Here is a 27,147-nt window from a genome sequence, read left to right on the forward strand (position 1 = left end):
GGAAAAACAAGTACCAACACTCAGGTGCTGAAGTTGGGGGGTAATTATGTGAGTAAACGTGGTACGTATCTGTAACACGTAATACCCCTGCTGAAATATAGATGCCGGTAGTTATATTAAACGTGACACTGCATATAGGCTGTATGAAAGCATATCCGGCACTGAGAGGCGCCACCATTCGCGCGTACTACATAAGCGAAATGCTCGTCCTTTGGAGGTCATGTTTTGGGCTCTGTTTTTTGTTGCAGGAAAAAGTGTCGCTGCTACAACAGAAGAGAAATATGCAGCCTGCGACTGCGCCAGAAAAACGCAGTGAGTTATCTGTACAGTATAGTACAGTCCGAGGGTTCTGGGGCACAAGAGCAGGGCACGTAAGTACAGAAAGTAGTTCAATACACGAATGGGCCGGACTGGGCAGCTGGCAGCTCAGAAGTACAATGTTGCCAGACTGAGGCTGCGCATAGGGCTCTCTCTAGTCATTCACAACAGCATACAGTAGCGTGAGTATAGTATATGTTATCCTGCATTCTACTAATAAAGTTCATTTGTGCAAGAGAGCCCTGCGAGCCACATCCATAGATTGATTTTCTTTCAGGTGGTTGAATGTAAGATAAAGATTTTGGGAATTTATGAAAGAATAAGCGCAGCTCAAGCGTTATCCTATCCTATGAGCACAACAGCTCGAGCTATTTGTAGTATTGAGAGGCAGAACGGGATGAATCAAGTATGTGTGTTTAACACATGGAAGCTCGGGGGAGCAAAGCTTACAGAGCCAATGAATACGATGACGTTGCCCATCAGATGGAGAGATGCAATGGTTTATATCTCACGGTATTTCTTCCAAGAGCCCCACCAAAGGTGAATAGAACACTGTTATTATATTATTTCCTTCCTCCTATAAGGTCTTCCAAGGAAGCTGACAACCAACGCAAATCACATGACTCCGTTGTGGAAGACAGACGAGGTAATTTCATACTTTCGAGCAGATGTGAGTACACCGTCCATCCAATATTTTACAGGACAAAGCTTATCTTCAAGAACAGTCATCATTCCTCCAGAACTTGGCAAGTGCATCCTCCACTTTTAAGTCTTGAAGAACGTGTTACGAGGAAAACTGTCACGCAAGATTTACAATCTGAAAGATACAATCTGTGTCCTTCCTGCTATAACACGCATGCCCCCCCCCCCCCACATGTGCGTATTGAAAGGCAGGCTGTAATAAAGATTACACCCATTTATTTTACAAATCTCGCGGTACAAAATGTATATATACTTCCCCGTAATAGATATACCTACTATGTACACACAACATAGTGGAGTCTTAAATACACCAAACTAGGCTCCAAACTGGCTTACAGCCCTACCTGGTAAGTGCACTTTTTCGTCGCGTCAATATTTAAGGCACCTTCAAACGTACGAAAGTAGTTTGCTCGAGCAAGAAAGAAAGGTCATTCTATCGGATCAGCTGCCTTCACATTGAGGTATTGCCCCGCATAAATCTCTAAATCCTGACTAGAATCCTTAATTAAGCCCAATACATGTCTCACGTACGTTTCACCACCCTTTCTAGAACTGGCAACATAAAATAAATATTTGCAAATATTTGTCAGTACCATTTTTCGTGATCGCTTTCAATTAATGCTATCGGTTGGAATTTGACAACAGCAGATCGCAGATACCCATTCAAAAACGAAGAAAAGAAACAGTGGTGAGAGCTAAGACCTATTAGTGAAAACTTGTCGAGACCCTCCATTGCTACGTAAAATCTAAAAGACCAAGTAATGACCATGCTCGATTGCATCGTACAATCAAAGACGCCAAGAGAACGAATGAAAGAACCAGATTAGACGTCGAATTAACTGCGTGGAAATACTTTCGACAGATGGATTGGCACAGAAAGACGAATCGCATTGGGACTCGAGACAGAGAAGAGAGGGGTCTATGAGACGCGTACTTTAGTTTTAACTACCTAAGCACTATCAAAAGGTAAGGACTCGTCCGAGAGCGGAGAGAACTCTAGCTTGAAGCACTGGTGTCCGAATGAGCTCCCCATCAACTGTCATGAAGCAGTCCGTGTAAGATTCCAGCCTGAAGGCACGGACGGGAACCATGCGGACGTACGGGAGGCTCAGGTGGTTCCCGTCTTCTTGCTGCTTGAAGTAGTTTAGGAGCTGGAAACGCGTCACGTTAGCATCAATGATGAGCAGCCAGAGTATGCCGTCATCGGGCCGAGCTTCCGGAGCGAAGAACAGGTGGGTTCCCAGGTGGCTCTGCAAGCTGGAATTGGTTCGGAAAAGAATGTGTAGTACAGCACCGCGCATTCTCACAAGCCAGATTGATTTCCACGTTTCCCGACACAGTGTAATGGGCCGTAAAAGTTGCCACTAATGAACGGTGAGGTAGCACTGGCTCGAGCCCAATCTAGCAACAGCAACGTACAGGCTCAGGCCTGTGCCATAATCTGAAACCCAAGCCTAACCCGGGCCTTTCGGGTAAACCTGAGCCATTGTAATGCTCTAGTCTAGTGTGTACCCAGATCTGTCATCCAGACGAGGAAATAAAATTACGTTTGTCATACCTCGAGTAGATCATAACAAACTTCCCTTCCTCCACGGTCCAGTCCGATGGTACAGGGTCCGTAAGACTCGGAAACGAGTCCGTATTATCAGCAACCTCCGGCGGTGAGGGCTCTTTCGCTGCCCTGCAGACGTGGTTGTCGGTCACCACCTCAAGATCCACAGCAGTCGCCTCGTCCAACTCCGTCGTGCTGCTCCAGCTAGATGCCTCGGGTGCCGAAGCAGATTTGCGTCTCAATCCATTTGTCTCCAACATGCCATTCGTCATGCAACCTTTTGCTGTTGTGTCGCTTTGGGTGAAGCTGTGGTGCTCAGGCGTGGAAGCCTCTTTTCTTTGAGTGACGGGCAGGTATGATATTCGTCCATTGTAAATTCGAAGGCCTAGTGAGAGGAAAGTCCGTCAGCTGCTTTCCAGATTACGGTTCTATGCAACTTTACGTTTAGATACAAAATTTCATTCGGCGGAACATCGTAGCTTTTGACACAGAACAGGAAAGTAAATTGCACGTTCCCGTACAGTGATGTAAGCGTACCTACTTATGTACTTCTACATACTAGTACATATTATGCTCAAAATAGATACATAACTGTTTTCAGATACGATAAAATGTAGTCGAAAAGCTCTAATTGCTGACTCAATTGGTTGGCAGAACAGAAACTGCGTGGCTTCACTGCAGCTTCACCTAAAGTATGTGTGCGTTAGGTGAAGCAGACTTGCGGACTTGATGACTGTGGTGCTTCTGTCGGACTTACAGTGACGAAATGTCGCTTCGGGAAATAGAAGCTGATGTTATCAGGCAGAGCTGGAAGCGCATTAGAAAAGCATCGACAGAGTTTTCCAGCCTACTAGTGCTTAGTAAAGTTAATTTCAGAGCGAAATTCGTTTTTTCGGACTGCTCGATTATTCGGACTTTTGCGCGATCCCCGCAGAGTCCAAAAACTGGTACAGCGACTGCACTTCCTTAGGAAAACTAAATACTGTGCAGAGAAACTCACTAGCCACTCTCCAGAAAGCCCACAACGTGAAGCGGATCTCCCCGATGGCGCGAAGTCGCTCCGATTCGATGTCAATGTCCGACATGAGTCCCCATCCAACAGTGAGGAAGGAATAAAGAGGACTGTGTCTCGGAGTCTCTATCTTCATCAAGTCCAATGGAGCAATACGACCCTTGACGATGCCCAGCGTTGATGCCAGGATTGGATCCGCTATGTAGGGTTCCCTGCACACATTTTTCAACAGGGGGGCAAACAAGATGTAATTCCAGCGTTGACAAGAGCTACAGGAACAAGTTAAGTGTAAGATTACGTGCATTACGTGCATGGGCTGCAGTTCTTAGGTGGCATTGTTGGCATTGGATTTAGAGGATGTCCCTCGAAGCTCTTTTTTTCCCCTGGCACATATACTACCGTAGAAGTCTTTGTTTCACATGGAACCATCTCTCGCACATAAATCAATTTACATTCCCACAAATATATCCGTTAATATGGCACGAAGCATGTTCGGCATTATAATGAAGATGAGCAGAGTTTCCTTGAAAGGTTTTCGTACGAGTTTAACGTATTTTCCAGTGTATAACGCGCACTGATGTATAATGAGCAATCCCCAAAAATTAGCGGAAATTTGATGTATAGTGCGCACCACAGTCCCCAAGATCCCAACGCTGTACTATATTGAGTACAAACTAAGTTCTACATCCCCCTTAATATACGCAATAACCAAAACCTGTATGTTGAGTACAACTCTTATATTGTGTCCTAGGGCCAATCAAACCCATCCATGACCCTAGGCTGGTTCACGGGTACCATGTCTCCCTCAGTGAGGAATGCCAACAACATTGGCATTCACAAATTTGATTATTGTAGAGTTTCCACCTCACTCTGACCACTCCTTCCTTAGAGGGCCAGAGCAGGCAAAACGGTTTTGGTTTTACACGAAATCAAATTGGAATTTTAGATGGAATTTGATGGTGGCGTGTGAAGTTGCCCCGAAAGTTACGCATTTGTACCTCGTGCTTCTTGGAAGCAACGAGACCGCTAATTACGGTTCCAAAGTGTGGAGCTTCTGCTGCTTTGGAAAGTGTTCGCAAGAGGCAAACGAGAGTAAATAGCTGAAATCCTCGTGAGAAAACCTCCACTTTTGTATCAAGTTGGCTTCCACAGCTGCCCGCCATTGTGTCATCAATGAGTTAACTGTAGGGTGTACTACTGAGAAAAAAAGAAAAAAAAAAAAAAACGCAAGATTTGTGCAGCCACGAAAATGGGTACAAAAACTTTTCATCACGTAAAAGATCTTTATGTGTGTACAATGTTGAAATTGCTTCTTTTATACGGCTCCCTACCCTTTGCACCCTAATTGTCACAAAAGGAGCCAATGGTACTTGGAATGTTATTTAATTAATGCCCGTAACAAGTCATCATGACGAAGCAATTTTGAGCCTACCCGCACGCGTGGCTAATGGACCTGGCCAAGCCGTTGCCCGAACCCCCAGGAATGATGCCTATGGGAATCTTGACTGCTTTCTTCCAGTCCTGTCTCTCCATAAGGCCATTGTAAACCTGAAAGGCATAGTGCATAATGTTCCATCTCATTTTGAGTAAGAACAAAAAAATGCTGTACCTCAAAGAGAAGACCGTCACCAGATATAACCAGAATGCCGCTCCACTGGGACAGATTGAGATGCTTGATGAATTCCTTGGCATGGTTCTGTCTCTCTGCGATTGGACACAGTAATGATAATTACGTCGCTTTACCACACGCTAGTTTCTTCGCCCCTCTTTTGGCACGCCCGGATTTGGGGCGTCACGCTGCTCTCTCTCTCGGTGATGCCGCTTCCCGTTGACTGCTTATACAGTGCACAGACTGAGGATGCGCTGGCTTTGAGGATATTTTCTCGCAATAGCGAATGAGGCGTAAATGATGGAAATTTGTAATAGACACCATCGGTCAGCAGTTGGGAACCTGCGGCACAGCTGCTTAGCTGGCAGGCGAATTCCTCTGGCAAAACAGGAGCTCACAGTGTCGCCTTTCCTTCTCTTAATAACATCAACAAAAGGCGTTTGTCGTATTTTCTTACTATAACTTCGCGAATGCAACGAGTCATCAACTCGAGCGAGTGTAAAAACGAGCCAGTGAGAATGCAAGCTTTCAAGTACAGGTATGCTTATTAAACGGTAATAGCTACGAGGGAATGCTCAGCTTCTTATTCAGAAGCGATTAATACGTTTCGCAGGCTAATTTAGGCTTATTTTAGAATGGGTTCGAAAATCTTCTGCGGCCCTCAGGAAAAGGTCGAAGGGCTCCCTACCCCAGCCAAATTCCCCAGTAACAGGAAAGCATAATGGTACATAGTTGGAAAAAAAAAAAAAAAAGAACGATAGTTTCCCAAAATGGGAGAATCAGGTAACATAGTTTGTCTGTATTTTGCACCCATGCGTACCATTTGAACCAATTAGAAGTACTTTTCACTTCAGTACCAGTCACTTGCGCACGGTGGATCGTGCGCTCAACAGGGAATCCGTTGCACCAAACGTTTCAACCCCCAAGCGTGGCGGATGGCGCGTGTATCGCGTTAAGTGAGTGGAGTATGAAAGACTCACACTCTGTGGCACCTACTTACTCTGCAATCGGGCAGGCACTGCAGAATTAACATCAAACATCTTGCCTACGCTACTCCCATTCGACCCAAGCTAGAATACCCAGGAATGGGAACCTATCGTATCGCATGCCTCATCGAATCGGTACAAAACAGATGCGTCCGTTTCATTCTGACAGATTATCGAGTGTCATTATCTCGAGTGTCACCGCCATGAAGCAGAATTCCTTGTGCCTCTTGTTGTGCCTCTATCACAAAATTTTCCACACCACTTATTTACAGCAATTGTACATCTTCGGGGCTCGTTTCATATCTCCACGCAATACCCATACCCTCGGGGTACCGCATAACACCTGTCACTAAGAATCATTCCGAAAGTTATTTCCATTAGCCAAAGTCAAGTGGAACGCCCTTCCCCGGTCTATGTAGATATCACTGATACTGTCACGTTCCGTAAACATCTTTGTATTCACGTACTTTGTCTATAGCAAACTGCTACCTTCATTTAACTTTGTACAGTATTTTGTACCAAGTACCGTTTTGTTTCGTTTCTCTAACACACGCGATTACCTCTCTCGTATCATTTTTGTGTATTCAGCGTCAATCTGCGCATTTGCGTATTATTTGCGAATACACCCGGGCAATGACCATTCTGGTCCCTCGTGTTTACGAATAATAAATAAATAAATTGAACAATAGACACGCAGGTTTCAAACTGAGACGCGTGTCGAGTAAGCCAGAATTTTGGGGACATCACGAATTTCCTACTGAACACGAGAGTACTTAAGAGCATGTCTCACCTGTGACGAGGAGAAGGTGCGAGATGTCTGCCTCTGCGAGTATGGGTCTCACTCGGTTAAGGAATATCTCCAGACTCTTTCCCGGTCCACTCTTTGGGTTCACTATGACGAGGTAATGTCGTTGTGCGGGAAGTTCTTTTGGAATGACTATGGGGCGATCTGAAAGAGTAAATGGGCATCAACAGTCAGAGCAGATATCCCTCACTGAATGACTGATTATCTGCTGATAGTGTGACTGGCGAGCGAATGGCGTAAACTCTGATTTCCATGAAATCTGAACACCGTCGGGCTTAAGCTATGGCGTTCACAACTGAATTCATCTTCAATGCAAACTGTGTCACCGTTAATACAGACGCTTGAGGGAACGTTTTTTTTTTTTGCATGAAAATGTCAGTACATCGCACCTAGGCGCATACGGAATCTCCCGTTCAGAAGAAATTTTTCAACGCAGTCCTACATAGAGGTGAGCGCGGATAAGATTGAGAGTATCCACATCCGCGCATGCAAGATCCGCACACGCGTAGCACTGTTCCGGCGACGTGAACGACACTGGCGGAACAGAAAGACTGACATTTGCGTAATCTTTCGACTTGGTCGATATATTACGAAAAAGGCAGTCCTGCGACAAAATCGTACGTGCAGTCCGGCAACACGGTACCGTAACGTGGGCTTCACCTAACGATCACGAGCTTGAGGTACAAAATGAACACTCTGTCGACACTTGACAAGTTTTCGAGACACCTTCCCCGTTTCGAAAGGGACCGGGCGAGTTTAAACCCAAAAATATACGTGCAGTCCTACTAACACCGACAGTGCCGTAAAGCGGGCTTCACCGTACGCTCGCAGGCATATGATGAAGCCGACTGCCAGAATTGCGACGCCTACCAAACGTATGCCGTGTTGCGCTGCTTCTTTCTTATCCATCCAAAGTTTGGGACAAAATTTCCCAACGTTGAGGGGGGAAAAAACACACCTCCAAATGTCGGCTATTGTACACTTCTTTCCCCGCTTACAGTTCCGGGTCTATTCACACTTGACATACCCATGACATGACTTGACGTGCCCAAAACATCATTGTCACGTCCACATCTCAACCCAGCGTCTGACAACGGCCGAACACAAATTGAGCGGTACAAGCATTAATGTGACAATGGCAAAGTCAACCACCCTCAGATATCGTACTTTTGGTGGTACACACAATTTTTTTTTTTTTTTGAAGGGGGGGGGCTTTACGTCGTGAGACAACTGCGATCAGGTAGTACATTTGAGAGAGAGAAACGTACGAGAGTGAAATCCTCCACCTGAAGTTCCCGTAGGACCCCTTATTGAACCCGTTCCGCCGCAAATCAACTGTACTTATGACGAGCGATGGTCAGCACAGCCAACCTTGGAGCTCTTATCAGCGGGTGTTTTTTCTTTTCTGTGGACAAATCCAAGACACCGTAAATAACTCGCAAATTTCGAACTAACGCAGTGTTAGGACAGCGAGGATCCAACAGAGGGATGCCATTTCCAGCTACAAACAGACTATATTACGAAACATTCCTGGAAGCACAGTTTCCGAAACAATGCGTCATCGACGCCCGGTGTGGAGGTAGATATGGAAACGCGTACTTTGTTTTCCCAAGCGTTCTTTGGAAACAGGATGGTATACACTGTTCTGGACTGCGGACGTTCCCAGTCACGCGAAAATAAACATCCTACTAAGGAGCGAAAACGAAGAAAATGACGAAACGGGTTTAAATATGATCACCAGCAAAGTGGCGCGTAAACGAATTTAGCGGAAGATTCCGATCAGGAAAACGCGGGCGACGCAGAAAAATGTCGCACGACGCGCTCAGAGAGGATTGGACGCTCATTAAAAACTCCGAAAGTTCATTAACACAAATGTTAAACCGAATCGAAACTAACCGTCAGGTTAGGGCTGCGGAACTTATGGTATTCGAGAAATTTCGGCTACCGAATTCGGCTAGCACGGTTCAGAAACATTTGAAACTGTCCCTTTGATCTTTTTCGATGTTACTCAAATTGACAGCCACCCTGTTTGTGATGCGCAATAGCGTCAGTAGCAGTCACACAAACACATCTCTTCCTATTGTGCAACACCCACTTTCTCTCTGTCACGTGCGTTGCATTATATTCGGTACCTCAAACTATAAATAAATAAACCATCGAAGAAAGAAAAAGCTTATCGTATGCATTGCTATGCCAGAAGACTTTTTTTATATAGATGATCTACAGTTTCCTCGCATATAATAAGACATACGGGGAACCCGTTTTGAACCAGTCAATCTTTTCGCAAACCAGATTGACCCGATATACAGGTTGTCTCAGTAACCGTGTAAAACTATTTTAATGAAAAAGGAGAAAAGAAAAAGCTACGACAAACCACATTTATCCGTTTTACCAAATTTTAAGGGAAATAAATTTAATTACCCGAACTGAACTCCGAGATCTGACTTTTTGCCGGAAACAGAAAGGACATGTTTGGATTTACCCCGCGCTACTACAAAGTCCTACTCCAATCTAGAAAATAAATACCCAAATATACGCGCCCAATGTGTGAAGAAACGACAGCGTTATCGGTTGTGTTCAACGCACTCGCATAGACGACTGTTTTCACACCTTTATGATGAGTAAAGTATGCCGTTGTTGGCCTCACGTGGACAACGTCACGACTGACGGGGAATGTGTGTCCTGGGCCGACTTCTAAGGGGCCGACATATGTCTAAAAACGTCCGAGGAAACAGCCGGCACCGGGATTCGAACCCGGGTAAGAAGTTGCAGGGCCTCGCCTTCGTGACATACTTCTGTCACGAAGCATGCATGCCATGACGATGCCATGACGACAGGGACGGCGACAGGGAACGCAGCGCTCATTTCACGTGATTTGGAGGGGTGAAGATAAGCCTCCGTCGGCTTTTTCGGTTTCGGCTCATTTGCATACCAAAATTCGGGGAGGATAATCTCTCAATCTGCTATCTCGGTTTTGCCCCTAATGAAAAAGTTAATTATCGAATTTTCGAGAGGATGTCCGCCTGGACGTAGAACTCAACTGCAAAAACAACACCTATGCTGCTCTCGTAGGTTTTACTATAAAAATTATGGTCAGTCTTACGTGATGCACCAGGCCTGTATATTTGGAGAGCCATATTAAAGCAGCAAACCGAAAGCCGTCCAGTGAGAATAAAATGGACTGGCTGTTTCTCTCTGACATCTCTTATTCCAAGTTGAAACTAACGAAAGAGATAATCCTTTGTGAACAACTATACGTATCATAGTTTTCAATGGCATTGCATTCTGTGCGGCCCCTCATGATGTGATTTGAGGCCCCTGGTCTAAGGTAATCTTGACTGCGTATGAGACGACAAAGTTGGCGACATTTGGGAAAAACGACAGGGTACGTATCTTTCATGCCTCATGTATAGCATATGTCATTCAGGTGAGCTCCCTATACGTCACCCCCCGTGGCATGCAACCGTGTTTTGCTAAGGGCCAGGCGAACGTAGATTAGTATTTATTTTCTTAACCCTCACTTGAGCATTGTCGGTACTTCCCCGGCACATTGTGCGTAAATTCAAAGTCGATGTAAGCGGAGGAGTCTTCCAAGTACGCTTTTGAAACTTAAGAGTGCTGCGGATAAATTGCCGTTTCAGCGAACAGACGCTGACTCCATTCTTTACAGTGAGCGTCAGCCATGTACGGGGTCTGGCGATCTCGATGGAAATCCCAACGATTAGACTAGCCCTGTAGCACAGACATACTTCCAAGGGACGCGACACAAAGACGATGTCGTTTCACTCCCGGAATGTGCTTTGCCATATGAATGATCGTCCTTTCGGTCAATACGCGCGCGAAACGTCGCAACAGCGTGGATCGTACCCAATGCTAGCGTTTCCCCAATCGAACATAGCCGAATCTGCCGGGATTCGGTTGAGCAAGGGGGTGACGTAGCGCAACGGAACCGACTCAGCAGTGACAAGAAACTGCGCATGACTGCGTTTTCCCGGGCACGGGTACGAGGTGGAATGCCGCACGTTGAGAAGAGGATCGTAAAGGAGAGAGAGTACGACGAAAGCTTTGTTTTTGACACAGGTGGCGGATGTTCTAGGTGGTTATCGAAGGTGTCCGTCGACGAGGAAACGGAATTTTTGTGAACGCACACGACAAACTCCGGGTGGTCGGTACAGTTCGAAGCGGAGTTAACTTGAACGCGCCTCCGACCAGAGCCATGCCTCCGACCTGCGGAGCAGACACCCTGGCGGCGCCTAGAAGAAATAAAAGGAAAGAGTGGCTCGAACATCCCATATTCGGTGGGGTTTCAGCGCATGCTCCCGAAGGGGTCGCACGTGGTTCGTCAATGGAATGCTAGCATTCAATCCATGAAGAAGACCGAGAGACACGGACGCAGAAGACGACACACGTAGGTTCTAGAACCTACGTGTGTCGTCTTCTGTGTCCGTGTCTCTCGGTCTTCTTCATGGATCTATACCAGCTAGCCTGCACCCTTTCCCTTGTTTCTCTAGCATTCAAGATGCGATGTGCACATAGCACGTGACCCGCGAGCGTCCTCGGGTTTGCTTTGGCCACGTGGTGTTCAGTAAACTGCTTCGGAATCACACACCACTTTTAGTAGACGGTACGATATCACGATAAGCGAGGCAGATGCCATTGGGGGAGACGGAGGGCATCACGAGGTTCCGGCATGGCAAATCCCAAACCCTGCTGTTGAGGAGCTCCGTTATTGCAATCCATTTCGTTGCATCCACGAAAGGGTTCGCGTTGAGCAGCATAAAAATGCTACGGGAGTCCGCACCGCCATCTCGCTTGACAACCATTTTACCTTGAGCGGGACGGGCCATGTTTCCACTGTCCAAGAGACGCTCGCCAACCTGCGCGGTGCACGAGTAAACGCATGCGCGTAGAATAAAAAAAGCTCCAACATCAGTTATCGCCTCCTCTTATCTGTCGCTTTACCCCAGGGAAAACGCTGGCTGAGAAACACTTTGGAGCAAATTTTTGCCCGCCAATGGCTACTGAACCTTCCCGGGACAAGAGCTCTCGCAATGCACGAGTTTTGCCTTCAACTATGGCGATTATGCAAGATGTCGTTCGCCCCAGGTCCTATCCCTGACTCACCTTGCCTGGAAATCTACTCCAATTATTATTGCATCAGTGCATCAGTAGCGTTCTATAACAGAATTAATAACGGTTGCTCGTCAGAGCGAATTGATTAAGTTTACGTGTCGTTATAACGTTAAAAGTACGTCAGTTCGCACGAAAAGAAATTTCTCGCACATAAGGTTGCCGAGCCTCGGAGACACGTGGAATGTGATATGACAAAGGACACGCGTTTGAAACGCTATTTCGATACCTAGTAGGTCACTCATTGGAAGTAAGCGCGTATAAGATTCACGTGCGCACAGTGTCCGCAACCGCAGTAGTTGAATATCCGCATTTTATCGGCGCATATTTCAAATCGCTTATTTGGTATCCGCAAACGAGGTTTTTCACGGATCGCGCACCTCTAGCTACGGTTGTTTTACCAGCTCACTTGCTGGTCTATTTTCAACTGCAGGCACCTTCATCTATCCTTTTAATTCGATTATGGAATGAACAATTCGGGCGCACAAAAAAGAACTGAAGGCAAGACTCCGCAATAAACAGCTTCTGGCTAACAACGAACACCCCAGGGTAATTGCACTGTAAATCGACCAAGGTGGGATTTTTTATGTGAACGAAATCAATATACAGGATGTTTCGCCTAAAGTGATAAAAAGTTCTCTGGCGACGTACTCGCCGGAGGCAATCACCTTATGGAAACCTTTGCCGCCATTTACGAATTCTTTAGACAATTTTCAACTGAGGGAAATTTATTTTTGCAGTCGAACACTGAAAATTGCGAGGCAAACCTCACTCGTTTACATAAATATGAAGTCCTCCATGGATAACCGGAGACCAAACAATAACTATGCACAGATGTTTTGCGTTTGCATTGCCGTGCTTGAGTACTTGAAAGGAATGTATCGAAGAAAAGTACTTGAGGTACAGTACAAAGAACAAGTACTGAGGAATGTACTTAAAGTAGTACTCGAGTAGTTGGTGCTTCAAATACTTCACTGTGTACTGCGGACAGCAAATAAAATACGCTTCAATATCCGGCAAATAGGCTATTCTAAATAGGCTAACCTCGGCGATTCTTCGTAGGATTTTTTTTTAAATTCCGCGTTAGCGCCACGAAGCAACTGTGGCTATGAGCGGCGTATAGATGGAGAGAGGGGTTAGTATGCGTCCTGGGCAGACTTCAGGGGGAAGTGTCTCGGGAAAATCCAGGGGAAACCTCAGACAGCACAGCCGGTGACAGGATTCGAACCCGTGTCATCTTCATATAGGATAAGGTGGTTGTTCTGCTGGACGTTGTTGCAGGACCCATCTCATCTCCGCACCAATTTTTGCGGTGCTTATGCTCTCTATTTCACATACTTCTTTGCATTCGTTCACGCAGCAATAAATGTACTTCGCGGCAGCTGTACCGTACTAAGTAATGCGTTTCGCGCAGCCCAATATTTGTCCCGCAATCAAGTTCCCATTTTTATCTTTGACGTAGTATATCTTCCACGTTTCGCCTCTTTTTCTTAGTTACGCAACTGTCGGAAATTCGCGTTAGACTCTGAAACCATTCTGCAGCTTTTGAGCAGTTAGGCAGCGGCGAATAAATTGAAATCCGGACTCGACTCGGATTTGATTTAGCGCCTTCCGCAAACTGCGGATTTGACTTAAATCCGATTTGTTTCTCGAAATCCCCAACACTGCAACACCGTTAAATGACGGACTCCCTCCAGTTGTACGCAATGTTATCTTGTTGAGCGCACGTCGAGTACCAAGTATCTGGAATTCCATACCAGACGACACGAGATACAGGAGGAGACAATCTCGTCCGCTGCTGAATAACACGTATGACGCGCAATCACAGGTGCTCGAACAACATTCTATTATGTCTATTGTGTTAGTAATCTTATTTCCTTTCCAACTCCGTGAGGCCGGTCTCGAAAAATAGAACTTCCTCGTCATTCCGAGAGAAATCGCTCGTGCGCGACGCCAGAACTTTCTTTCTAATTGGTTGCTTTACTTCGCGGGACAATGAGCGACGCCATAATGGTCAGTCCGGGGATTCATGTTGCCTCTACCGTGCGCAACTGGTTCAGGTTCGTATCGCAGTCAGGGATCGGAACCGGAACTGAACCCGAACCGAAAAAAAAAAAAAAAACGTTATTTTCTGACGAACTGGAACAATTTTTTTGCTTGTCCTGAACCGGACCGGAACTGAACCGAAAAAACTTTATACGGTTACCGGTTCGGGAATCGGTTCAGAGGTGAAATAGTTGTACTACTGAACGACCTTTTTTTTGGCTCACCCGAAACGGTTATCTCACACCTTTCTCAACCGTGTACGGGAAGCGTAAGCTCGCTTTCATGCAGCAAAATTACTGCCCATAAACCGGTTAAACCGGGACAAAAAAAAAGTAACGGTTCCAATCCCTGTAAATGACCCGACCCGCTGCCAGATTTTCTTTTTTTGTCTGTGTATGTGCGGGGGGCAGACTTGTACGAATTTGGAGTATCGTATTTAAAATACTGTATTTTAAATACAATTTGGAGTATATTGGTACTCTACTCAATACTTTGTTTTGTGTATTTGTACACTATTTAAAATACATTTTATGGTATTTTCTACTCAATATTCTAATTATCTAGCTTGTTCAGTAGAAATTTCCCAAGACCCGGACATTGGACCTTCAAGGAAGTCTCTATTTGGATTGGATTGATGATATATATTTATATTTTTGTTATTGTGTAATCTTAGCGCTTGTATAAATGTGTGTTTCCCCAGCCAATCTTTTTCTTAATGTAACTGCCGCGTTTGAATAACTAAACGTTGAAAAATATTATCGGATCGCACTAGCCTGTAGCTATGATCCGACTGGTATATAGAGCCTTACCATGTATATTACGATGTTGTCAGTTCAATAAAAAAAAAAAATTAGATATCTTGCCCCGTGTGTACTAATCCTTGGCCAGTGAGGGTTCTATTGTGTGCGCCCTGACGCGGTGACGCCGAAATCTGACCTCGCCGGGCAGGCCAGAGGTTTGCTTTGTTCTGGGTCTCTTTATCATCCTTTTGGGGCTTGTGTTTAGATCATACAGCGGCGGCTAGCGTAGTCCGCGGGGTTTAGGTGACACAGCGGCGACTTGCCGCATTGACCTTTTGCGTTCAAGGATAAATAGTATCTTAGTTGTATTTCAAGTACTTTTTCAAGTACTCTACATTAATTACATTCTAACGTTAGTATTTATTTTCTTATCTTAAATACATTTTTGGGTATCTTGTACATGTCTGGCGGGGGATGTTCTCCCTGAACCGGTTCAAGCTGATAATATCGGTTCAGCGGAGCAAAACCCGAACCGGACCGAAAAAAATACCGGTTCCGATCCCTGATCGCAGTACACGCGGAAGACGGCGTGTCCAAGCAACTTGTTCCTGGCGTCTTCGGCCGGGATGGACCCCGCGATCTTGGGATTAGTAGAAGGTTACCGAGTTGGGTAACGCCATAACAGAATGGCTAGGAAGCAAGCGAGCTGGCGAAGATGATGCATGACGTAAAACCCCGAGACTAGGGAACACGAAGGGACAGACTAGGGAAGACTTCGTGCTCCCTAGTCTCGGGGTTTTAGCAACGCGGACCTGTGTGTGTGTGTTGGTTATACGATATACCGTAGTACTGTAGTAAAAAAACGCCGGGAAGAAAATGTGAGGCTGCGGCCCATTCAATAGAAGAGGTTACTTTACTGTTTACTTATACACGTTGCCTAAACGACGACGACGACAACAACAAAAACGAGCAAGTTCGCACTGAAAAATAAAATCTGCTAAGGAGAAAGCGAGCTGGTGACATAACAGTGAAGATTACGGAGTTAACGCAACGACTCAATAATAATTTAAAAAAAAAAGTTTATTTTCGTGGACTCGCTACAAAGTGCCACTTCCTGAAGCAGAAGAGACACCCGGCTTGTTTGTTTGTTCCAATTTGGGAGGTACATTGAGGGTATTGTACGTACGATCTTACTGCGTGTAGTATGGGGGTTGAAATCCCTGACAAAAACGAATTGTTGAAAACCGGTGCCAACAAAATTCGCTCCATGCCAGGCTTTTGTGACGCATGCGTTTTGCACAACCCACTGCGCTGTCTATTATTTCTTCATTTTTTCAATCGGACGCTTAGACTGCCAAGCAATGCACGTATCTCTCCACAAAAAGTAACGACAGACCGCAAAAAGTGTGCTGACATTCACAATCACTAATTGTGTTGGTCAGGGCCACAGATTAATTACCCTGAAGTCAATGTCATGTGCACTCAACTGCGTACATGCCAAGAACACATGTTGCTGGAGCTATGTCACGTGATGCTGAACAATGATTTTTAGATTATGGTGACCGATAGTCAGTTGGGCGAGCGCGACAAAAAACAAACAAAAAAGACTCAGCTTCACTGTGCAGGTCTATCTCCAAGGTCGGGCTCGCCGGTTAAAAAACGGTGACACACATTTACGAAGAAGCAGAAAACTGATCTTCGGGAAGGTTTTGCACATATGTAACACCTATATATGTTCGCAAACATAAACAGTGGATCGTATCAATAACGTAGGGAATGACTTTTATCGTTCGGGGGAAAAACGACAAGAGACAAACATTTGGAAACGAAGCACGCTTGAAAAAAAAAAACAAAAAAAAAAACGTGTAAGCAGAACCTGTGGCAAACTAAATAAAGTCTGTCCTGGCAACTGCTAGGCGAACGTTTGAGGTATCATTACATGCACCCACTGCGCCTCTGATAACTCACAGCTGTGCTTGGTTCAAAACGCAGACGACATAGCCACGAAATAAAGAAAAGAGTCTTACCTTTATGCAGCTTAAAACCTCGAAGTAGCCACAAGAAAGCAGACTGCCACTTTCGTGAGACGGCAAGGTTCTCCTCGTATGTGTCCCCGTTAGCCACCTCAAACACATACGTCTTTTTGTCGCGATGTTGCGGGGTCCCTTTTCGCTTTCCAGTCAAATGGTACGCGTACACACAGAAAAACGAGGATGTGCATTTCAATGAAGTCACATGTTCGGCTACCTTCATGACATGACAGCCGACGACATCGTCGAGCCGCACTTCCGCTCGATTTCGAGCTCTGCTTTGGTAGCACGGCTCGTACACAAAGTACTTCTCGTAAAGAGACACATCGTATTCATCCTTTGCGTTTGGATATAAGCAGAAGGTGTCCCTTATAATACACTGCATTGTGATCAAACTGTCAATGCTGACATTTCACACACACGCACACACAAGCTCCCGCGCATGCACTGGCTTCTTCCTCTCCAGTAGGGCAGTGGGGAAAGTAGAAAAGAGGAAAGTAGAAGTACAGCAGAAAGAGACGGCCATTTTTCAACCGCCAGGCCCGCCACTCTCTTCATAACATAAAATTTAACACACCTTCAAATAAGCTTCGCCAAGTGTATAAAATAATAATTTCATATGGTATTGCAATTTTATTTATTGATTTTCCCGGTATATTTGAACATTTAGAAAAACAAAGATTTTCTGGCTAAAATCAGCTCTGTATTGGGGATATCCCATGATCCTCTCTTTTTCGTGTGTATATCCAACATGGTGGGTAGCGCCGTTTGCTTACTTTTAAATCGACAGAATCTTAAATGAATAGCGTCATGAACTATCTTTTACAATGGCATATGGAAAATATGATATCTGACGCTTCCAATTCATTTTGTAGGGTATCGATATTTCACACAAGCACGACCGTAAGGTCGCGAGGAAAAGACCCAAGAGCAAGAACGTCTATCTTGGATTGTTGGTTAAGGTAAAGAAAAACATTGAATGTTCAGTTGTTCACGGTATCCGTTGAATCTGCTCCGGAACGAGCTGTCCGGATGGCTGAATGAATCTGTTTAATAGGAACAGCAATGTATTGCAGTCGGATCGGGCTTGCCGGCCGTAACGTCCTCTGACATACGATGGTAGCCTGCATTTCTTTTGATTTCGTCGATTGACAGGTGTACAGGTTCTTGGCCCGTCGTACTGATGCTAAGTTCAACAGGGTGATTCTGAAGCGTTTGTTCATGAGCCGCATTAACAGACCACCAATGGCTCTGTCCAAAGTGGTAAGCTCATCGCATGGTCGATTCTTCGACGTCATTGGCTTTCTAACAATATTTTGTCTCGATAGGTTCGCTTCATGAAGAAACCAGGACGCGAAAACAAGATCGCCGTTGTAGTAGGAACTATTACGGATGACGTGCGCCTTTATGAAGTTCCCAAGTTGCGTGTAAGTAGAACTCCAAAACGCTTCGACTGACAATACTACAGTGGATCTCTTACGCATTATAACGCATAATGCCGAGGCGTAACATCAGTTCATTTTGCAATTCAAGCCTGCAGTTGACAGACGCCAGTGTTTTAGGATGAAACCCGAAAAATCCCGGAAATGAACTTTGCAAAGTGCCAGTTCGACCACCAATATGGCCACTGGAGAACACTATAGTCGTGTTCAACTTAAGAAGGAAAAGGAATCTAGTCCATCAGCTAATATTACTGTGCTGCAGACAGGATGACTGGTTGCGCTCTCTCCTCCGCGAGATAATTTACTGCGTCGTCTTCACTCTGCTTCCATATTGGCTGTTAAGACTGACACTACGCAGCGTGGTGGCGTTGCAGTATAGGGTTTATTCACTGACGTCACCTCGCCGCCATACTGTAGGTCCCCTGAAGTTACGTTCCCGCTTTCGTTCGCTGCCATATGCTTTTTGAATGACTATTAACGTCGGAAACACGGAAATTCCTTGGATATGCTACAGATCACACAGCGCAATAACTTTTGAAACACCAAATATATAGTGAGTATGATATGGGTAATGGCTTGGATGGGACCTACAATGTGGTGGCCGCTAGTGGCAGTATCCTGCGGGTGACATTATGGGAATGAACCCTATTTTGTCATGGCGCACCATTGCATCTTCTTACCTCCAATAAGAATTTGGACTTGGCGGACTAGATTTGTTTTCCTTCTTAAATTGAACGCGAGTCGCATTCGACATCCCGTACAGCTGTTCTACATCTTACGTCAATCTAGAATGCGAAAAGCGCTCTTTATATTTTCCGCCTGGAAATGTACTTTTTTTCCACTAGATTTTACGTTTTACCCCCAGATTTTCAAAAAAAAAAAAAACAAAGCTAGAAAACACAGGGCCATAATCATGCGGTGTGTCTAGGATGACGCTGTTCAACATTGCTGGCATAAGAAGTACAAATGTGACGTCCTGTCCAACTAGGTGTGTGCCCTGCACGTGACCGACCGTGCCCGTGCCCGCATCCACAAGGCCGGTGGGGAAATCATGAACTTTGACGAACTGGCGGTGAAGTCTCCCCGTGGACAGAACACCGTCCTCATCCAGGGTATGCAACTCTTTCTCCATTGTTGCGCGCAGGAGGGTCTGCAGTTGTGTCTCCTTGCCTGTTCTCGGTCTGGGGACCTCTGGAAGGGACCTACAGCAAGTGTAGGAGCAGCCCCTTTGTAGCTCTGGCAGTACCAGGTGTGGAGGCTACGTGAGAAAACAGAGCTGCCACGTATATGTCTGCCTACATGTTTTTCTGTCCGTCCGGTCTGACGGACACGCGGGGTAAAAAGATTTGGACTGCGATTAAGTAGAGTGCCTTCTGTCCAGCATGTAGCTGGACAGTTCTGGACAGCTGCCTGTTAGCATTTCTTATAAACATTGTCCGACAACACTTGGTAAAAACAGTGTCTGCGAGTGGTTCTCGTTTAATACTACCTGATCGTATCTAGAGCTGTGACATAAGGTGCATGCACTCAACGGGCGGAGCATATCACAGTGTGCTCTAGCAAAAGTCTCGTCATGAAATGTGACATCAGGGATGCTTGCTTGGTGGTAGGCTGTCGCATCATGCAGGGTGGAGCATGGAGTCCCGGCCACATTCGTTTCACCGTTAACTCGCTACTCGGGGGTGTGGCACTCTGCGTGTTCCAGCAAATGCATTGGTGCATGTACTTAACGCACCCATTGCTGTAGGGTGCCCATACTAAGCTAAAGTGCGCGTTAAAGGAAGTTAAAAAGCAGAATTAGAAAAGATAGTTATGAAGAGTTGTAACAGTTATCTAGCTTTGATGTTTTGTTCTAATTATTTTTAAAATAATGTTTTCTGTATAGCTGTAGATCTTGTCCTTGAAAAATTTGCCACATTTTCTGTACGGATCCTGATCTCGGGTTAATGATGAGACATCGTGAAGCCATCGTTTGAGTCTCTTTGATCTTTTCCAGGAAGGAGAACAGCACGAGAGGCATGCAGACACTTTGGCCCTGCTCCTGGCGTTCCACACAGCCACACAAAGTACGTGCATCGAAAGACTTATTCAAATTCCCCTCCCATTGACTCGTTTGTGTTTCAGGCCGTACGTCCGCTCCAAGGGACGCAAGTTCGAGCGTGCCCGTGGTCGCAGGAAGAGCCGTGGCTTCAAGGTCTAAGAAAACCAGAGTCAATAAATGCACGCTCGTCATTCTCCGTGTGTTGTTTTTTTCTGTGGCAGTTATACACGTACCTGTGCACTCACTTGTGCTCAGTGTGGTGAATGTGTTGAGTACGAGTGAACATATAAAGAGCTGTAGTCCATGGATTAACGCCGGTGTTACGTAGATCAGCCGGACGAGTGCCACTAAGTGGATCTCTCTCCCTGTATCATCCTAACCACCATTAAAGGTACCGTGATAGGATATTTGACGAGCCTACCATCATTTTGAATTTGTTCTAATATTTCTAATTTGTATCTAATATTTGACACAGAATCCCACCAGAAGTGTAATGTAGCCTTTGATTGTCAGTGTGGCTACTGGGACAAGTTTTCCTCTCTGAGCTGCAGCTTCGTCAGAAAATGTGTCTGTAGGTGGCGTTTTGGGAGCTGCTGTGCAGAATCTCTTCCTCCATCGCTGACAATTTGCGTTTTGCCATATTTCTACAGATTTCAACGGCAGATACTCGACAGTGTTTTTTGTTGTCCAAACCAAAACCATGGTCCTGTGGGGCGTGTGCTCCCGGTCAACCACAATTGGCTGAGAAGACATAAGCCTGCTTCGAAGGGATGTATTTAGTGACCACGCCCCACTATTTTTGCGTGGTAACTGCGTGTGTGTATGACAGTCTGGGATCATGAGAACCATTTCCGGCAGAATTCACGAAAGTCATTTTGTGGTCCTTTCATAGCCAATTAAGTCATCCTCGATCTCCCGAGCAGTTACGGCGGTAGCATAGCACCATGGGTGAATGCTCATGCTCAATGAGTGAGCAAAGGGAGAGCTGAGCAGGAGTCAAAGTTTTCCAAACAAACTTTGGTTTCACGGCGGCGATCGGTGTGCGGAAGCCACCATTGACTCATTTTTATTGAAACATCTTGCGTGGAGATTCTCCCCACCCGTCTGCCTTTCCGTACCATTTTGCTCGCAGAAATAGCTACAGTTCTCGTGGTTGCTTTATTGAGTCGTGTCTTTGTGTTTCACAAATGGCAGCACTAAACAACTCCCTACTTGGCTCAGTAAGTGGTTCTCTCAGGAAAGGACACTCCACTGCACTGAGCAAGTTTTATTCTGCTTTTCCATTACTCTTTTGCTGGGAGTATCTGCGAAAGAAATAAGTACATTACGGCAAGATGAACGACGACAAAAAAGAAAAAAGTATACCATCATCTGGCCGAGCAAGCACGTCCGCGATATTGGGCTATCGCAGCCGAGACAAATTTTGTTCAAAGAGAAGCCGCTGTACTTCCTCAAGACGTAGTTTCTGCGAGATAAAATACTCAGTTGAGCGCATTTATTTTTGGGCCGCTTCTCGGAACTTTCCTACCGTGTGATCCACCCATTGTGAATCTCTTCAGTTTTACGATTACCAAGGACCACGGTGACATTTTCCTCCCGCGGTTGTCTGTCGTGACCATCAGCAGAGCCCAACAGAAGACGTCTCTTGCAATTTTCTTTGTCTTTCAGTACCAGGACAAGAAATATATTGTCTTCCTTCGCAGTATCCAATGGCTTTAACGTGTAGCAGACACGTAGGTTGTCGTTTATTGACACGTTGCAGCTGAATAGTCTGCGACACAGAGGAGGGTGTTTCGTGTCATTTCAACTATTATAAGCCCGCAAGTCACTGAAAGGGGCCTAGATTTATCTTTCCCCGCACCAGCTGCCAACAATTCAGTCCAGTTGAAATGCTCATAATTGTACTGCAAAGGGTAGTAAGGTTAGTAAGAATTTAGCGATGGTCATTTCCCCGCGAATATTGTTAACGGGGATGGAGAAATTGTATTCTGCAAGGCATGGGTTTCACAAAGTGGCGGCGGCACACTTAATGAAATTTATTGCGGTTCTGCAACATTTACGTGACTGCACACCCATTTCACACTCATTGGAACATCATTTTGTCATCTTTCTCAACTGAAGAATGTACGCTTAGTTGTCAAGTTCACCGCAGAAGGGCTTTCATTCCATGTGTCCGCAGTGCAGACAAATCGCAATATTCTGGCATTTTGACCCAGGTGATCTCCATGGCAAAACTGTACGGAAAATACACCCCACAAAATGTTCCCCAAACATCCCACTTACTGACTCTGGTAATTGAACATCTGTACGCAATAAGGGGATAAGTCGACTTATCCCCTTTTTACCTGTTTTTGCAGCATTGACATCTACGTACCACTATGCACCTGACAAAGAAAATTCAGGACTGTATTGCACTTTATTGGCCCCCTACAGGAGGGTAAGAAACAGGAAATGCGTGTGTGTCAACAGGATGGACAGTCAGATGAGGCCCCTGTTCTCGGTTCGGGATTTTTTTTCTTATCCCCTTATTGCATACAGAGGTTCAACCAGTATCGCAGAAATGGCACATTAAAAGGACAATGGCATAAATGGAACCTAAGCGAGAGTCTTACCTGAACTGAGAACTTTCTCTGGGTGAGAAATGGATCCTGAGAGATCCGCCTCCATAGAATGCATCCTCAGTACAGACATCGACTTGTCTCTTTCCCGTTTCATCATTCAGGCTTTGACATACAGGCTGAAGCTGTTGCTTACTCAGGTTGAACCAGGGCTCATTACTCACTATCTACGTAGAACAAATTTAGCCTTTACTGTACTTACGAAAGAACGTGTTAACGCTAAGCTGATAATTTGTAATCATATGATACACTTGGAATAAGGTTTGTCTAGCTGAAATATAAGGAAGAGGTCATACTTTGCCAGCTTCAAACATCTTGCGTCCAAATCCTTGACAGAAGGATGTTACTATTGGAAGAGAGGAGAACTGGGACCTACAGAGCTCTTTGGGAAAATTCCAGAACCTGAATAAAAGAGTACAACAATGGTCTCTCTGACTGGCACAAATTTAATGTACAAGTTGTCCAAGGATGAACTTAAGATCTGAAAGATGGCAGCTGATGAAAAGTGGGCGAGTTCCAGTAGTGGGGCTCAAACACACATCTCCCTGATTGCCAATTAAGTGTTCTGCCCACCCCACACTTTTGTTCATGAATCCACCGTGCACGCTCACTTTCACACGTGGACAAACAAACTGAGGCATTTTTTATAGTAACACCAACTGCGGAGCCACGGATGGCCATATTTGGGTGGTGCTGCCCGTAGAAAGTGCCCAGAAATTAAACTCTACCTCGTTGTTTAGTCGTGTGACGAGATCCTTCCAGGTTTTTGCCACTCAAATGAAAGCGGAAGATGATACTGTGTGCTGAGTTTGGTCGTTAAAAGGGCATTACAGAAACCAATCGCTTATCTTTGGACATCCTGTACAAATATGAACATTATAATCCTACCTGCACTGATTCTCCGTGAATTTATCTTTTTCCTGAGTCTCGTAAACCCAGCCAGGAGCAAATATGGCGGCCGACAGACCAAGCTTCCTCACTTGTTCCACGGACTACGGGTGAACGAGAAACTGTACTCGTTGCTATTATGTATCTACAAACTATTCATCGTAGACAAAAAGAAAAAAAAAAGAAGAACAAGACAAATTGCACTGAAATGAAGCTGTACCTTGCATGTTTCAAAACCACCAGGGTACTCTGTGTTTCTCGCAAAAACGTCGATTCCAACGTAGACGTCGGCTTTCCGCTTCCCGGCGACCTCGGCGGACTTCTCAAGATTTTCTGCGGTCCATCCGTAGTTGAGGAAGATGCCGTCGCAAAGATTGAAGAACGATCTGCACGTGAGGTTTGGAAACGCTAAGCGTGGCGTCGTCGCTTTCTCGTACAGATTTCTAAGACGTCTTTTCGTTTCATTCGTATACCTCGAAGGTATTTTGTACGTATCTACCATATGGGAGGTCCATCCTTTCGGAGGACTCTACTCAAAAGCTGGACCTCTCTCGAGAGACTCAGTCCGCCATATTTCATTCCAAATCTCAAGCAGGAAAAGGAACAAAATACGTACATAGAAGAAGGAACCGAATAGAAAACAAAATACTGCACATTCTTACTTGTTATAGTCATTTAGTTCATTCTGCCATTTTAATTCTCCGTTGTGAATGAAGCTGTCATACCAAAGCACCATGGAACCTTCCACTTTCCTGTGAGTGGCACTCGCAATCGCGGAGAGAAAATCTTCCATGAATGCTCCGCAGCCGTCAGCCTAAAACAAAATGAAACCTAAGTTAAATTTGTTTGACCAATTGTCCTCTCCTCCATAAAGCACTGCAGGTATCTTAATCCCAGGGGTTGGTGGGTTGAGGGTGACACCCATCTCAGCTGGCTTTTTTGGCCATTCTAGCAGTTCTTTTTTTCTTTCTTGTGGTGGGTGATGTTGTTAGGCGGGGGACATTGAGAAAATCCACGAAGCATGCATGAGCTTATCAGCCCGGGCCCGATAATTTTATTTGCGCAATTATTATATAATGTGGTCGGCTCAACTAGCCCCGTTATGTGAAAAAAAATGACCGAGAAACATATTGGGCCTGGAACTAATCTGGCAACCATTATGGGGCCAGCCACGACTGCGTTCCATTTTACCATTGTGCTTTCGATGTTCATCAGCCAACCGTCAAAACCGTACGCATGGGCAATGTCAGCCAATCTTGTCGCTACATCCGCTGTGAGATTGTCACGTTTTATCCTCTCAAGAACTTCAGAGCCGGCATCCCATTCGGTTATGAAGGTACCTGGAATGTCGAAACATACCAGTGGTTCCAACCTTATGTAATAAAAATATTTTCGCAACAAGCAGCGAACGAAACACATTTTCGTACGAGATGATTTCTTTTCTACATTTTGATTGGATATGTGACACAGCTTGTTGTACACATATTGTAATAATCTGAATGTACACACGTAAATGTTTGTGCATGTGTACGTGTGTGTGTTTATCTCGAGTCTTTATAAACTGTGAGCAAAGTGTAATCACAGTGTAGCTGGAAACCGTTAAAAATGAAACAATTTCATGAGCCAGGTCTCAGGATCGTGACAAATCAATCGCAGCAACGAGTGGAAGCTCAAAGGATTGGTGCACTAATAATTTTTTGCGCGGAGAAAAACTGCAGAATGATTCAAAACGCTTCTGCTTAAATCCATTAGGAAATGGTTATCGTCTTAATCTCTGTCTGAATAACAGAAATATAGACCAATTCTGGTTCATGTGTTGTGTCAGAGGGATACTGACATTGCACCAGGGAATGCTACGTTACAGATTTTCCTTGCTGTTTAAGAACAAATATACCTGCAGAAAAAGTAAAGCGCGTCCCTCCGTGCATGAACCCAACATCAACTCCCGTTAGTGATAAGACTGAAGACGTTCATACCTAGGACCTTGACGTTATGTCGATGAGCTGCGTTTATCCAACCGACGGGTGGAATAGTGACCAGGTGATGGGAGAAATAGACGAAGACGTCTATTTTGTCCCAGTGGTAGAATCGATAGCTGTTGCAACTTTTGCTTCCATTGACGAATCTGCTGCACTAAATGGGCTATAACTACTGCTTTATATGACGACGCTGTTATCCTTACCTGTCTTCCAAGTACCCCCCCCATCATGTCATGACACAGGAGCGTTTTTGGGGTACCCCCATCAGCGATCTTGTCTTTGAGAGGTTCCCCACGGTATTTCACCGTACTTTTCCAGTCCAGTAACTCACGAAGCGTGTGCAGTGGAGCGCATTCGTCCCCCATCCCTTACTATCAAAAGAAAACAACGAGGATGATGCAAAAACGATTGAATCCGAAGTGCGAAACGACGATATGGCGCGAACTTTTGTCGAAACCATGACGAAAACCCGAGACTGGGAAAAAGACGACACAACAGACGACACAACACAAAGTCGGGTTTTCGTCATGGATCTTAGCCACCAGCTCGCTTGCTTTTTAACCATTTTATCTGTATCATTTTGTCGGAAGCTGTCCAAATACTTTCGTACGTTTACATATATGGTTTACAGGCTGTGACTCGTGCAGTCGTGGCCGAGTGGTTAAGGCGATGGACTTGAAATCCATTGGGGTCTCCCCGCGCAGGTTCGAATCCTGCCGACTGCGTTTTGTCTTTATTATTGCGAAGAACATTCTTTTTTTTTTGTTTATCAGTCATTCGTGAAACTAATGTTTTTCACCCCATTGTGTAGCAACAAGGAAATAAAATGGGAAGGTGCTGTACAAATCAACAAGGACGCAGACCGTATCCCAAACAGAACACAGTACTTGTGATTTGTCTTTTGCTGAGCTTGTACAGTTATGTATGTGTGTATATAGTTTCTCTACTTTTTAATACTTTAAAGGGACTTGTATATAGTTGTGGATAATTGATCTTCATCTGCACAATGGACACCATCAACAATCATTCTTATATGTGCATTCTCTATTGAATTGTGTTTTGTGGTTGTGCTACATGTCTCAATAAAAAGTTGTGTTTGAAAAAAAAGAAAAAAAGTCAGCATCAGTGCAATTCGGAATGAATAAATTTTTTCATTACTAGCGTGGCAGTCGAGGCCGAGTGGTTTTAGGCGACGGACTAGAAATCCGTTGGGATATTCTAGCACAGGTTCGAGTCCTGTCGACTACGA

At 45.1% G+C, this 27,147-nt stretch overlaps 3 protein-coding genes, 1 long non-coding RNA gene and 2 other non-coding genes across 7 annotated transcripts; 4 read left to right on the forward strand and 2 right to left on the reverse strand.

Moving 5' to 3' along the window:
• The first annotated feature begins 246 nt into the window (after positions 1–246).
• LOC135392175 (uncharacterized) lies at positions 247–1,780 on the forward strand. The gene is made up of 3 exons (XR_010422173.1): positions 247–312; positions 903–964; positions 1,020–1,780. It is a non-coding gene; the product is annotated as an uncharacterized LOC135392175 (long non-coding RNA).
• Positions 1,220–17,423, reverse strand: LOC135392168 (sphingosine kinase 2-like). 2 transcript variants are annotated; one of them, XM_064622868.1, is made up of 7 exons: positions 16,928–17,423; positions 6,970–7,128; positions 5,194–5,288; positions 5,017–5,132; positions 3,573–3,796; positions 2,579–2,957; positions 1,220–2,277 (listed from the first exon to the last, which is right to left on the reverse strand). In XM_064622868.1, the coding sequence occupies exons 1-7, from the start codon at positions 17,313–17,315 to the stop codon at positions 1,980–1,982; spliced, it is 1,659 nt and encodes a 552-aa protein (XP_064478938.1). In that variant the 5' UTR covers positions 17,316–17,423; the 3' UTR covers positions 1,220–1,979. The 2 variants fall into 2 exon arrangements, with proteins under 2 accessions (XP_064478938.1, XP_064478939.1); XM_064622869.1 differs by lacking the exon at positions 16,928–17,423 and adding an exon at positions 11,813–11,863.
• A 170-nt stretch (positions 17,424–17,593) lies between these two features.
• On the forward strand, positions 17,594–20,607 carry LOC135392172 (large ribosomal subunit protein eL18-like). Its single transcript, XM_064622873.1, has 7 exons — positions 17,594–17,684; positions 17,806–17,892; positions 18,086–18,193; positions 18,259–18,357; positions 19,361–19,484; positions 20,369–20,438; positions 20,497–20,607. Exons 1-7 carry the CDS (start codon positions 17,682–17,684, stop codon positions 20,570–20,572), a joined length of 567 nt encoding a protein of 188 aa, XP_064478943.1. The 5' UTR covers positions 17,594–17,681; the 3' UTR covers positions 20,573–20,607.
• Positions 20,608–21,665: 1,058 nt separating this feature from the next.
• On the reverse strand, positions 21,666–26,456 carry LOC135392177 (cytosolic endo-beta-N-acetylglucosaminidase-like). Its single transcript, XM_064622877.1, is given in 12 exon segments — positions 21,666–21,717; positions 21,779–21,878; positions 21,942–22,184; positions 23,026–23,198; positions 23,328–23,433; positions 23,920–24,023; positions 24,140–24,305; positions 24,582–24,733; positions 25,111–25,259; positions 25,896–26,044; positions 26,102–26,121; positions 26,123–26,456. Coding segments are annotated over 12 exon segments (1,524 nt in total). The 5' UTR covers positions 26,264–26,456; the 3' UTR covers positions 21,666–21,696.
• An 85-nt stretch (positions 26,457–26,541) lies between these two features.
• Trnas-uga (transfer RNA serine (anticodon UGA)) lies at positions 26,542–26,623 on the forward strand. Its single transcript has one exon. It is a non-coding gene; the product is annotated as a tRNA-Ser (tRNA).
• A 440-nt stretch (positions 26,624–27,063) lies between these two features.
• Trnas-aga (transfer RNA serine (anticodon AGA)) lies at positions 27,064–27,146 on the forward strand. The gene has a single exon. It is a non-coding gene; the product is annotated as a tRNA-Ser (tRNA).
• Position 27,147: the final 1 nt, after the last annotated feature.

This window comes from Ornithodoros turicata, chromosome 4 (genome assembly GCF_037126465.1).
Source record: "Ornithodoros turicata isolate Travis chromosome 4, ASM3712646v1, whole genome shotgun sequence".
Classification (NCBI taxonomy): domain Eukaryota; kingdom Metazoa; phylum Arthropoda; class Arachnida; order Ixodida; family Argasidae; genus Ornithodoros; species Ornithodoros turicata.

Bases quoted from the DNA above. Each gene is read 5' to 3' on its own strand.
- LOC135392168 (XM_064622868.1), bottom strand. From the start codon at position 17,315: ATGCAGTGTATTATAAGGGACACCTTCTGCTTATATCCAAACGCAAAG. The intron at 5,133-5,193 runs GTACAGCATTTT...TATGCCTTTCAG, and splicing joins GTGACGGTCTTCTCTTTGAG to GTTTACAATGGCCTTATGGA. The intron at 3,797-5,016 runs GTAGGCTCAAAA...AAATGTGTGCAG, and splicing joins TCCATTAGCCACGCGTGCGG to GGAACCCTACATAGCGGATC.
- LOC135392172 (XM_064622873.1), top strand. The intron at 17,893-18,085 runs GTAAAGAAAAAC...GTCGATTGACAG, and splicing joins ATCTTGGATTGTTGGTTAAG to GTGTACAGGTTCTTGGCCCG. The intron at 19,485-20,368 runs GTATGCAACTCT...GATCTTTTCCAG, and splicing joins GAACACCGTCCTCATCCAGG to GAAGGAGAACAGCACGAGAG.